The sequence below is a fragment of the Mauremys mutica genome, chromosome 17 (assembly GCF_020497125.1).
Source record: "Mauremys mutica isolate MM-2020 ecotype Southern chromosome 17, ASM2049712v1, whole genome shotgun sequence".
NCBI classification, from domain to species: Eukaryota; Metazoa; Chordata; order Testudines; family Geoemydidae; genus Mauremys; species Mauremys mutica.
The window spans coordinates 6,952,297-6,964,095 of NC_059088.1; the positions used below are offsets into that span (position 1 = coordinate 6,952,297).

At 62.0% G+C, this 11,799-nt stretch overlaps 1 protein-coding gene across 1 annotated transcript; it reads right to left on the minus strand.

Moving 5' to 3' along the window:
* Positions 1-6,016: 6,016 nt before the first annotated feature.
* LOC123351793 (phospholipase A2 inhibitor and Ly6/PLAUR domain-containing protein-like) lies at positions 6,017-11,793 on the minus strand. The gene is made up of 5 exons (XM_044991430.1): positions 11,665-11,793; positions 9,274-9,390; positions 7,925-8,077; positions 7,429-7,569; positions 6,017-6,394 (listed from the first exon to the last, which is right to left on the minus strand). The coding sequence occupies exons 2-5, from the start codon at positions 9,371-9,373 to the stop codon at positions 6,180-6,182; spliced, it is 609 nt and encodes a 202-aa protein (XP_044847365.1). The 5' UTR covers positions 9,374-9,390; positions 11,665-11,793; the 3' UTR covers positions 6,017-6,179.
* Between the last annotated feature and the right edge of the window lie 6 nt (positions 11,794-11,799).

Consider the following 11,799-nt stretch of genomic DNA (forward strand, 5'->3'; position numbering starts at 1 on the left):
AGGAGGAGGGGGTGGGCCGGACTCCTGGGTTCTGCAGAGTGGAGATTAGGGTGTAGCACTTAGAGCAGGGTGGGGTTGCGACTGGAAGTCAGGATTCCTGGGTTCCATAGAAAGTTGAGTGGCGTCCAGTCATTAAAACTGGTTGTCAGGACTCCTGGGTTCTATTCCAGGCTCTGGGAGGGGAGTCGGGTCTAGTGGGTTAGAGCTGGGGGAGCTGGGAGCCCGGATGCCTGGGTTCTATCCACAGTTCTGGGAGGGGAGTCGGGTCTAGTGGGTTAGAGCTGGGGGAGCTGGGAGCCCGGATGCCTGGGTTCTATCCACAGTTCTGGGAGGGGAGTCGGGTCTAGTGAGTTAGAGCTGGGGGAGCTGGGAGCCCGGATGCCTGGGTTCTATCCACAGTTCTGGGAGGGGAGTTGGGTCTAGTGGGTTAGAGCAGGGGGGAGGGCTGGGAGCCAGGACTCCTGGGTTCTATCCACAGTTCTGGGAGGGGAGTCGGGTCTAGTGGGTTAGAGCAGGGGGAAGGGCTGGGAGCCAGGACTCCTGGGTTCTATCCACAGTTCTGGGAGGGGAGTCGGATCTAGTGGGTTAGAGCAGGGGGGAGGGCTGGGAGCCAGGACTCCTGGGTTCTATCCACAGTTCTGGGAGGGGAGTGGGTGTTAGTAGCTTACAGTGGGGCGGCAGGGAACCAGGATGCCTGGGTTCTATCCCTAGCTGTGGGGGTGGGGCCTAGTGAGTTAGGGCAGCGGGGGCTAGGGACTGAGCGCTGTCGCTATGCCAACCTACCCCCCAGTGTAGCGGCAGCTAGGTTGATGGAAGCTACCATTGCTTGGGGAGCCGGAGGTCCTACAGCCACAGAACACCCTCCCCCCACCCCCACCCCACAACCTTTGGTTACGCTCTGCTGTAGCTGTCCTGCTACAGCGCCCATCTCATAAACCCTGCGGCTCAGAGCCGAGCCGTGTGGGCGGACGGGATTGCCTGGTTGCACACCCAGGGGCAAGGAGGGAAGGGGGAGCAGCAGCGGTGGGTAGGACCCAGGGAGGAAGCAGGGAGAGAGAGCTTCTTGGGCACAGAGCCCACCAGAAAGGCAGGCGCGGGGATTTCTGACCACAGGAACGGGCTGCTGCTGTTCTCCAAGACGCAGGACGCTGAGGGGGTGCGCCGCGCGGTCTTTGCACTGCAGGGAGACCTGCCTTGCATCATCGCGTTCTCCTCCTAAAGGAAACAGCCTTGCAGTGTCCCCACACGGCGGCTAAACCACACGGGGCCGCAGAGGGGGAAATAACAGCCCTGAAACAAAATACATACAGGCCTAGGGCTAGATTCCCGGCTACTGCAAGTCCCGGCCACACAGATTTAGGCACCACCGGCATTCACAAACATTCCGCTGCTTCTGGCTTCTGCCAAGCCCTCTGGGAAGCTAGCGTCATTCAGCCTCGACATTTGTACCGTGAAGGGTCACACCTCAAGTTTATGCCCCAGAACAGCCTGAGCCAGCGGAAGACAGACAGAGGAGCCCCGATCTTGCCTGCCGAGCTCAATCCAGGAGGTGCTCAGAACTGGCTCCACGCACCACAGAGGAGGAGCTGGTGGCAGTGGTGGCATCCCTTGGATCCACTAGTCCAGTGGCCAGGCTCCTTCCCTGGGTTCATTCACCCCTGTGCCGGATGGGCAGGGCCGGCTGCAGGCACCACCGCAGCGAGCGGGTGCTTGGGGCGGCCAACAGAAAGGGGCGGCATGTAGGGCTCTTCGGCGGCAAGTCCCTCAGCCCCTCTTGGAGGGAAGGACCCGCCGCCCAAGTGCCACCGATCACGGCTTTTTTTTTTTTTCTTTTCTGCTGCTTGGGGAGGCAAGAACCCTGGAGCCGGCCCCGCGGAGGTGGAAAAGGGATTTGAACTTGCGTCACCCGCTTCTGAGCTGAGAGCTGGAACCGCAGGGATGTACAACCTCCTAGTGTGTGGGGGGGTCCCGCAATCTCTCCTCTTCAAGCTGTTCCGCTGTATGTCCCCCACACGGCCAAACACCGATGTGAGTCATAGAAAAGTCAGCCCAAATTGCTTCAGCCGTCACGGGGCTCCCCGTTCTGCACAATGCCAGTCGCTTGTTAGCTGTGAGAGCGGCCGTCCTGCTGAGCCGCGCATCAATATTCGGTGGCAATCGACTTTTCCATTTTTGCAGGATTAATATTTCAGTCACCGGCGCAACCACGCCGCCTTGTCACCAGGTTACCTCCAAGTGTCAGGAATAGATCCAGGGCAAAAACCTTGGTTAATGCCGGGTTTTGGTTGCCCGTTGATAGCTTTTGTCCTTCCAGCGTATCGAGTCCAGCAAAATCCAACCTTCTGGAAACCAGGAAATACCGCGTTACGGTAAACGCCCAGGCAGCCATCGCTCTGTCCCCATGGCGATGGGACTCCAGCGGCATTCACTGGAGCGGCGCTGAATGGTGGCGAGATGTGTTGGAAGAGCTCCAAGACCTCCATCCGTTTGACAAAGAGGGTATTGAAGGGTGACTTGACCCCAGTTTATAAACACTGGGGAACAAATATTGGATCACGGGGTCTTCAGCCAAGCTAGAGAAGATCTGACACGAGCTAACGGCTGGGAGTTGCAGCCGGACAAATTCAGCCTGGAACGAAGGCGTCGTTTTTTAATGGTGAGAGTAATTAACCACTGGGACAATTTACCAGGGAGCGGATGGATTCTCCATCACCGACCATTTGTAAATCCAGATGGGATGTTGTTCTCAGAGGTCGAGGAATTAATTTGGGGGGGAGGGAGCTGGTGTGACGCAGGGGGGTCAGATGAGATGATTCCAGTGGTCCCTCTGGGCTTGGACTCTATGGGCTGCAATTGTGATATGGGGAGATCTGGGCTGAGTCCCCCCTATGCCACGAGGGTCCCATCTGTCTCATGTTGTCCCAGACTCCTATGAGTCTATGATTCTCTCCCAGCTCCTCACAGTCCCTGGGGGGAACCCCCTTCAGAGCGACAGCCCTTCTCGGGGGTCCGCTCGCTCTCGGGGGTTAAGCCGTGGGCCCCTCTGCCTACTGTACCTCTGAGCCTCAGCACACCTGTCTCTCCCCGTGGGCCCCCTCAGGGAGTCCACTCACTCTGGACCCCCGGGGCCTCCACGCCCAGTGGGAATAATGAAACCCTGATCCATAGGCACCGACTTCTTCTGGCGCTGGTGGGTGCTCGACCCCTCTCTGCCCCCGGCCTCACCCCAACTCCACCCCTGCCTCGCCCATTGTCCTCCCACTGGCCAGAACCGACTGGCTGCCAAACTGGGGTGGGAATCTTAGTTACCAGGTCACCAGTTGTTAGGGTTCCCCATCTCCAGGCGATTGTCTGGGGGTCCCTGCTGCCAGGCGAGGTCACCCCGGTCCTCGGCAACAACAAACCCTCTCCCACCACCTTGTGAAACATGCAGCACACAGGGAAACTGAGGCGCGCGCACGCTAGTCATGTAAAACGCTACAGAACTCCCCAACGTTGTCACACGCGTCAATACGCGATTGGGTGGATCACGTCCGCAGCAGGGCCCAGGGGAGCTGGCAGGTAGGTGGGTTCCCGAATCCGTATGCGGAGGGGCCGGAGAAGGGCACGGAGCAGCTGTGACGTTTTCCACACGTCGGGGCAGAAGCTGAGTGTCGGGAGGCAGGGGCCGTGCGGGGAGCCCCTGGCCATTGCCGTGAAAAGGCAGCGGGCGAGAAGGTGTCCCCAGGGTGTTGTGCAGCATCACTGGGAGAGGGCAGAGTGGTGCTGCGGGGGCCTTTGCCATAACCTGCTATTTCCGGTATTACGGACGTTTGTGTTTTGCTGAACTGGAGGCTCTGCCAGGGCAGGTCCTATCACCAGGCAGCCTTAACCCAGCGTTAACCAAGCCTCCCCCCCCCCCCCCCCGACCCTTCCCTGCTTACGGTTTATTCTTGGAGCTATTCCTGGTACCTGGAGATTCCCCGATATGCTTAGCCGAGCGACTGGGTGATGAGAAGGGTGAATTTTACAAGAGCACAATCAGCTGAGACCTCTGGTAAGGGAAACCCAGCTTCCTGGGGCCACGTCGCTCACTCGTCCCAGAGCGACTCGATTCAGACTCACCCGGTCCGGCGGGGCGGCTGGCAAATAGGACGAGGCAGGAGGAGACCCAGCTGAGAGACTTGGTCTGACTTTTCCCGGACCCTGGTGCCCTCTTGTCTCGGGGCGCTGCCCCACAGCAGCGCCTCCCCCCCCCCGACTCGGGGTGTCCCCTCCCAGGGGAACCCCCAACCCTCTTTTCCCACCTTGCCTCTGTGGCTACTGCCAGTCGTCATCTAGCCCCCGCTGCCTGGGGCAGACGCACTCTGTAATGGCCACTCATCACTGGCAAGGGGGTCGGACCAGCTGCCTCTGCCTAATCCCTGGTAACTCCTCTGCAGCTCCAGTACCTCCTTAGCCTTTACCAAGGCCTCAGCCTGGGGAGTTTCCAGGCTGGAGCTCCCCAGCTCCCTGGCCCTTCCCCAGTCCTGCTCTGCCCACGGTACCCTGCTCCCAGGCAGCCAGGCCCTTCCCACTCCAAGGCTGGAGTGAGACTGACCCCACAGCCCTTATATCAGGGCCAGCTGGGGCCTGATTGGGTGTGGCCCCAGCTGTGGCTGCCTCCCTGCGCCGCCTACCTCGGCTACCTTTAACCTTTTCTCCTGCTGCAACCCTCCTCAAAGAGCAGTTATCAGTGGTTCGCTCTCAGACTTGGAGGGCGTATCGAATGGGGTCCCGGGGCCAGCCCTGGGTCTGGTGTTATTCAATATTTTCATGAATGACTTGGGTAAGGGAGCGGAGAGTGTGCTTTGCAGATGACACCCAGCCGGGAGGGGTTGCGAGCACTCGGGAGGGAAGGAGACGCATTCAAAATGGCCTTGCCAAATTGGAGAATTGGTCTCGATTCAACAAGATGAAACTCAATCAAGACAAGTGGAAATTACGACACACAGGAAGGCAAACCATCAAATGCACAACTACCACCAAACGGGGAATAACTGGCTAGGCAGTTGTACCAGTGAAAAGGATCTGGGGGCGATGGCGGATCACAAGCTGAGCATGAGCCGACAGCGTGATGCAGTTCCAAAAAAGGCTGATCTCATTCTGGGGTGCAGTAGTGGGAGTGTCGCAGGTCAGACACGGGGTCATTGTCCTGCTCTGCTCGACAATGGGGCAGACCCAGCTGGAGAACCGGGGCCAGTTCTGGGCACGGCGCTTTAGGAGAGACGGGGACAAACTGGAGAGAGTCCAGACAAGGGCAACAGAAAAGCTCAAAGGTTTAGAAAGCCCGACGTGTGAGGAAAGGTTAAAAAAACAGGCACGTTTAGTCTTGAGAGAAGAATGAGGGGCGACCTGAGAACTGTCCTCAAAGACACTCAGGGCTGCTATAAAGAGGCCGGGGACCAATTGTATTCGATTTGCTTCCCCTCTCCATTCACCCCCCCTCCATCCCTCCTTCTGCTGTTTCCAGGGACCGTGTGGGGACGATCAATGCCCCGAATGCTGCAGGGATGCCAGTGTTCACAGCCCACACGTGGTTCCTGCCAGCACAGGCCCCGATTCAGCCAGGCGCTGAAGCATGGTGCTTAATGTTAAGCACCCGACTTAGCCCCAAATGCTCACGTGCTTACAGCTAAGCATGTGCTTGCGTGGTGGGTCAGGGCTTTCGAGACCAGGCTTCTGCTCCCAGCTGGGCCACCCAATCTCCCTCGCAGGTTTGGCCAACAGTTTCCAAAGTGGCCTGTAATTTGGGCGGACCTGCTGTAGGGGGCGCTGCCGGGGGCAATAGGGGCAGGACTCGGCTGTGACGACTGTAAAGGGAGGATCTTTACTGCAGCTGCTGGATCCAGCCAGACCCTGTGGTCCCGCTGGCAGGTGTAGCTCCTGGCCTGTGCTTCTCATTTCACCACTAGGGGTCACTGACCAATTGGCTTCTTGACAGCCCCACCCATGAGAATTGAAATCCCCCCCCCCCCCCCCCACAGATTTCTAAAGATTTTGGTCTCCAGTTTGTTTTATTAAGCGGAACAATATAAAGGGGAAGCGAATCCGGGCGGGAGCCCAGGGCCCCTGGGAGGGGACAGCGGCTGCCGACAGGGGCTAACACAGGAGGCCGGGGCGTTCCTGAGGGCGGCGTGGCCGCTGCACTGGGTGGGGAATCAGGAGAGACTCTTCAGCAGGAGGAGCCCAGCGAGGGCGGGAAGGAGGAGCCCGGCGGGTCCCAGAGCTGTGCCGGCTGCGCTGGTGGCTGGGGTGCATCTGGCCCTGGTTACCTCTGTATTGATCCCCGCAAAGTTCGCAGAACCTTCATTCACCTGGGCACAGACGTACTCAGAACCACAGCCCTTCATGATGGTCTTCGTGGCAGATCCAGCTGCATGCGGGGGAGGAAAGGAAGGGATCCGTGTGAGGGGTGCGGATCCATTCCTTGAACTGGACCAGGACACAACAACCTGCCCCTCTGAGCCCCGCCGAGGCCCCCACCCCTCCCCTTTGGCTCTGCTGCCCCCAACATGTCTCCCCCTTCTCCTTTACTGTGACACAGACTCACTGTGTGTCCTTGAATAAGTCACTTGCAGCCCTGAACACTGAGGATACCCAGATTGGATATGGCCTGTATTAGCCACACCGCTCAGGCTGCAAAGCAGCCGCTCCCTGTTGGTGGGAGCGGTGGGATCTTTTTGAAGGGTGGCTTCATAATGAGTTACGGCACCATGATGGGATCCTGCAAAATTGGAGTCAATTCCCAGCTCTGCCACAGCCTTCCCGTGGGACCTTGGGCAAGTCATGGCACCACTCTGTGCCTCAGTTTCCCAGTCTCTGAAACTGGGACAATGATCCTCACTTTGCCTACAGAGATTGTGTAATGCCGACAGACGCCGGGGGTTGGCGGGCGGGATCGAACCTGGGACCTCTGGAGCTTAGTGCAGGAGCCAAAAGCCAACTGGCTGTTAGCTAAGGCCGTAGAGCAAACTCTTTCTTGCCAAGTGGTCTTGGTGCCACTACAGGGGACAGGACACCACACGCAGCAGGTGGGTGGGTTACACTTGCAGGCTCTGTAAGTTGTAGTTGATGGACTATATCTCCCTATAAGTCTTTAGCGCCCAGCAGAGTATGGGTCCCGTATCTTTGCTGGGGGTCCGTGCAGTGCCCGGCATGGCGGGGTCTCCCAATACTAACCCAGTCCCTGCCCTGAAGACCTTAGAGACTAAACTATTGACAGGCAATGGATGGAGGAGAACCAGAGGCCCAGGGAGGGGAAGACACTGACCCAAGGTCACACCGACGCCTTTATTTGGCGGACGACAGCATCTCGCTTCTGCCCCTGGGGGCGGGCGGAGGACGGGGGTGGGACGGGGACGGGACAGCAAAGGAGAAATAACCCCAGAACGAAGGAACGGAAGTTACCAGAGTTTAGGTGCCTGGAGATGTCCATGCATTGGTTTTCGGCTCCAGTGCACTGTACGGTCTGTTCACGGCACTGATCAGAGGACGAAGTGTGGCAGCCCGGGCAGCTCCGGCCGTTGGATTTGGTGTCAGCCGGGGGCACTGGGACGAAGCGGAGCAAACGCAGTCAGCTCGGGGGACGAGCCCCAGGAGGCGTCGGGGCAGGGTGGGGGCTGCACAGCTCAGCCCTGGGTGTCCCCTGCAGGGGGAGCTGTAGCGCCGGGGGCAGCAGGGGCGGGGGAGGGGTTTGCAGCAGGGACCCCTGGACCCTGCCCTGGGTGGGGCCAGCCGGGTTCACACCTAGTGGCAGCCTAGAGCCCCGCCCACTAAACTCCACCCAGCCAGGGGCTCAGTGTTACTCCATGGGGCGCCCCCTGCAGGGCAGGATGACCAGGCTCAGGAAGTTGGTGTGGGGCCGGTTCCAGGCAGCAGGAGGGGCAGGAGCCGGGCGATGTACCTTTAACAGGTGCCGGTGTGCAGGAGTCGGTCTGGCAGCAGGAGATGATCGTCCTTGTCATCATTCCCTTCCCAAAGTTCATCGAGACGAAGCCAGCGTTACATTGGCTGAGTGTCGCACAGCCCTTGACAATGGTCTGGGTCTTCTCTCCAGCTGCACAGGAGAAGACAGAGATTTTCCCCCGTCCATTCCCAGCCCACTGGCGCCCACTTCACAATGATGCCCATGTGCCATTAGCCTGCCTCTACCCAGGGGGAAACTGAGGCACAGGGAGGGGAAGTGACTCATTCGAAGTCCCGCAGGGCTAAAGAAAGCGATTTCAGCACCTAAACCCAGCCCTTAGATCGTCCTGCTCCCCACCCAGCTGCCGCGAATCTCCTGCCAACGTTCCCACCAGTGGGTACGTGCTGGGCTGCTGAAATCCCAACACCGGGCGTCCAGCTCACCCCTGAGCCGTGGCGGGATTCACAGACTCCTTGTTTCCCTGCTGATCTCACCTGCAGGGCCTGACACAGGAGGTGCCCTCGGAGCACACCCACCGGATCAGGCTCTGCACAATGCACAGCTGGGGGAGGAGATGGCCGGGGGGGAGAAGGTTGATCCCCCCCACCCCCACATACCCAGGAGCCCAGTGGGTCAGATGCTCCCAGTGGCGATCAGGTTCCAGGGAATGTTTAACTATTTCATACTATGTGGGGCGGCTTCGAAAGGGGAGACGTACAGAGACCCGCCCGGAGGCCAGGCATGACCATAGGAGGGAGAGATCTGGGATGAAGTCCCCAATTCGGGCCAAGTGGGGATTTGAACTTGCCTACCCCAGGGCTCAGCTCGGCACCAAGCCATTGGGGTCTCCTGGCAGCCCCCCCCCACCACTGCTGGCATTGACAAGGAAGGGCCGACCCGGTTCAGAGGGGCTCCGGGCTGCGGACCCCAAGCAGAGCTGGGCGTCTCTGCGCGGGTGGGACTTCGTGGCCAAACTTTGGGGGAGGGACAAGGCTTCGGTCACTCCCCTTTCCTCGACACTTCCTATTGGCTGGCTAAGGTGGCTCCCGCTCAGTGGTCTCTGGTGCGTCCCCTCCTCAGACGCCTCCCTCTCCCCATGCACCGTATGGGGAGCCGGGCCCCGGCCCCCTGGCTGGCGAGTCGCCGCGGGGTTCGGCATCGCAGTGCTGAGCCGTGGGGAGCTAGCCACAGGGTCTGGCATAGAACCCAGGCGTCCTGGCTCCGCAACCGCTGCTCAGACCCACCCACCCGACTCCCTTCCAGAGCTGGGACTAGGAGAGGACCCAGGAGTCCTGGCTCCCCAGGCTGTTCCCTGGCCCACGCTGGGTAGGGTCCATCTCACTTACCGAGTGTCAATTCTGTTTGAACGACGCCACAAGAGGTTTGCCCAGCAGCGCAGGTCTGTACGGACCCCGTGCAGCTGGTTCCTTCTCCTTCACAACGCATACACTGCAGACAGGCCCCTGGAGCCGGAGAGAGAACATCAGCCACCTGGATTTGTCCCTCCCTCACCTTCCCCTGGGCTCGGCGGGGAAGCACCGGGTACGGCGCCCTGGGGTCCCTCATCCACCGCGCTGCCCCAGGTCGGTCCCTGGTCCCAGCTGGCTACAGACATTTCACGCTGCTCGGGGGCTGCGTCTCCCCGGGTTTGCGGCAGGTTTTAGTTCCCCAGGGGGTTTTCCCACCTCACAAACCCCAGAGAGATCCCCAGCGGGTGTGAGCTGGTGTCGCTCTCAGCAAGAGTCGACTGACACCTGCCATCGAGTCCAGTGCAGCTGCGCCCCCCTGACACCGGCTGGGCCCTGCCCCACTGACTCCAGTGCAGCTGCGCCCCCCTGACACCGGCTGGGCCCTGCCCCACTGACTCCAGTGCAGCTGCGCCCCCCTGACACCGGCTGGGCCCTGCCCCACTGACTCCAGTGCAGCTGCGCCCCCCTGACACCGGCTGGGCCCGGCCCCACTGACTCCAGTGCAGCTGGGCCCCCCTGACACCAGCTGGGCCCTGCCCCACTGACACCGGCTGGGCCCTGCCCCACTGAATCCAGTGCAGCTGCACCCCCCTGACACTGGCTGGGCCCGGCCCCACTGACTCCAGTGCAGCTGCGCCCCCCTGACACTGGCTGGGCCCGGCCCCACTGACTCCAGTGCAGCTGGGCCCCCCTGACACCGGCTGGGCCCTGCCCCACTGGCTCCAGTGCAGCTGCGCCCCCCTGACACCGGCTGGGCCCTGCCCCACTGGCTCCAGTGCAGCTGCACCCCCCTGAAACTGGCTGGGCCCGGCCCCACTGACTCCAGTGCAGCTGCACCCCCCTGACACCGGCTGGGCCCTGCCCCACTGACTCCAGTGCAGCTGCGCCCCCCTGACACCGGCTGGGCCCGGCCCCACTGACTCCAGTGCAGCTGGGCCCCCCTGACACCAGCTGGGCCCTGCCCCACTGACACCGGCTGGGCCCTGCCCCACTGAATCCAGTGCAGCTGCACCCCCCTGACACTGGCTGGGCCCTGCCCCACTGACTCCAGTGCAGCTGCACCCCCGTGACACCGGCTGGGCCCTGCCCCACTGACTCCAGTGCAGCTGCACCCCCCTGACACTGGCTGGGCCCGGCCCCACTGACTCCAGTGCAGCTGCGCCCCCCTGACACCGGCTGGGCCCGGCCCCACTGACTCCAGTGCAGCTGGGCCCCCCTGACACCAGCTGGGCCCTGCCCCACTGACACCGGCTGGGCCCTGCCCCACTGAATCCAGTGCAGCTGCACCCCCCTGACACTGGCTGGGCCCGGCCCCACTGACTCCAGTGCAGCTGCGCCCCCCTGACACCGGCTGGGCCCGGCCCCACTGACTCCAGTGCAGCTGCGCCCCCCTGACACTGGCTGGGCCCGGCCCCACTGACTCCAGTGCAGCTGCATCCCCCTGACACTGGCTGGGCCCTGCCCCATTGACTGCAGTGCAGCTGCGCCCCCCTGACACCGGCTGGGCCCTGCCCCACTGACTCCAGTGCAGCTGCGCCCCCCTGACACCGGCTGGGCCCGGCCCCACTGACTCCAGTGCAGCTGCACCCCCCTGACACTGGCTGGGCCCGGCCCCACTGACTCCAGTGCAGCTGTGCCCCCCTGACACTGGCTGGGCCCGGCCCCACTGACTCCAGTGCAGCTGGGCCCCCCTGACACCGGCTGGGCCCTGCCCCACTGACTCCAGTGCAGCTGCGCCCCCCTGACACCAGCTGGGCCCTGCCCCACTGACACCGGCTGGGCCCTGCCCCACTGACTCCAGTGCAGCTGCACCCCCCTGACACTGGCTGGGCCCGGCCCCACTGACTCCAGTGCAGCTGCGCCCCCCTGACACTGGCTGGGCCCGGCCCCACTGACTCCAGTGCAGCTGGGCCCCCCTGACACCAGCTGGGCCCTGCCCCCCTGACACCGGCTGGGCCCGGCCCCACTGACTCCAGTGCAGCTGCGCCCCCCTGACACTGGCTGGGCCCGGCCCCACTGACTCCAGTGCAGCTGCGCCCCCCTGACACCGGCTGGGCCCAGCCCCACTGACTCCAGGGCAGCTGCGCCCCCCTGACACCGGCTGGGCCCGGCCCCACTGACTCCAGTGCAGCTGGGCCCCCCTGACACCAGCTGGGCCTTGCCCCACTGACTCCAGTGCAGCTGGGCCCCCCTGACACCAGCTGGGCCTTGCCCCACTGACTCCAGTGCAGCTGCGCCCCCCTGACACCGGCTGGGGATCACATTCACCGGCCCTTCATGTTGCCCTGAGCTCCTGCTGCTGAAATTCAGCTCCGCTGCCTGTCACACCACGGACAATCCCCGTTCGAAATGCCCTTGGCCTCTGGCCAGCTCTGAAACCTGCCCAGTCACGACTCCGTTCTA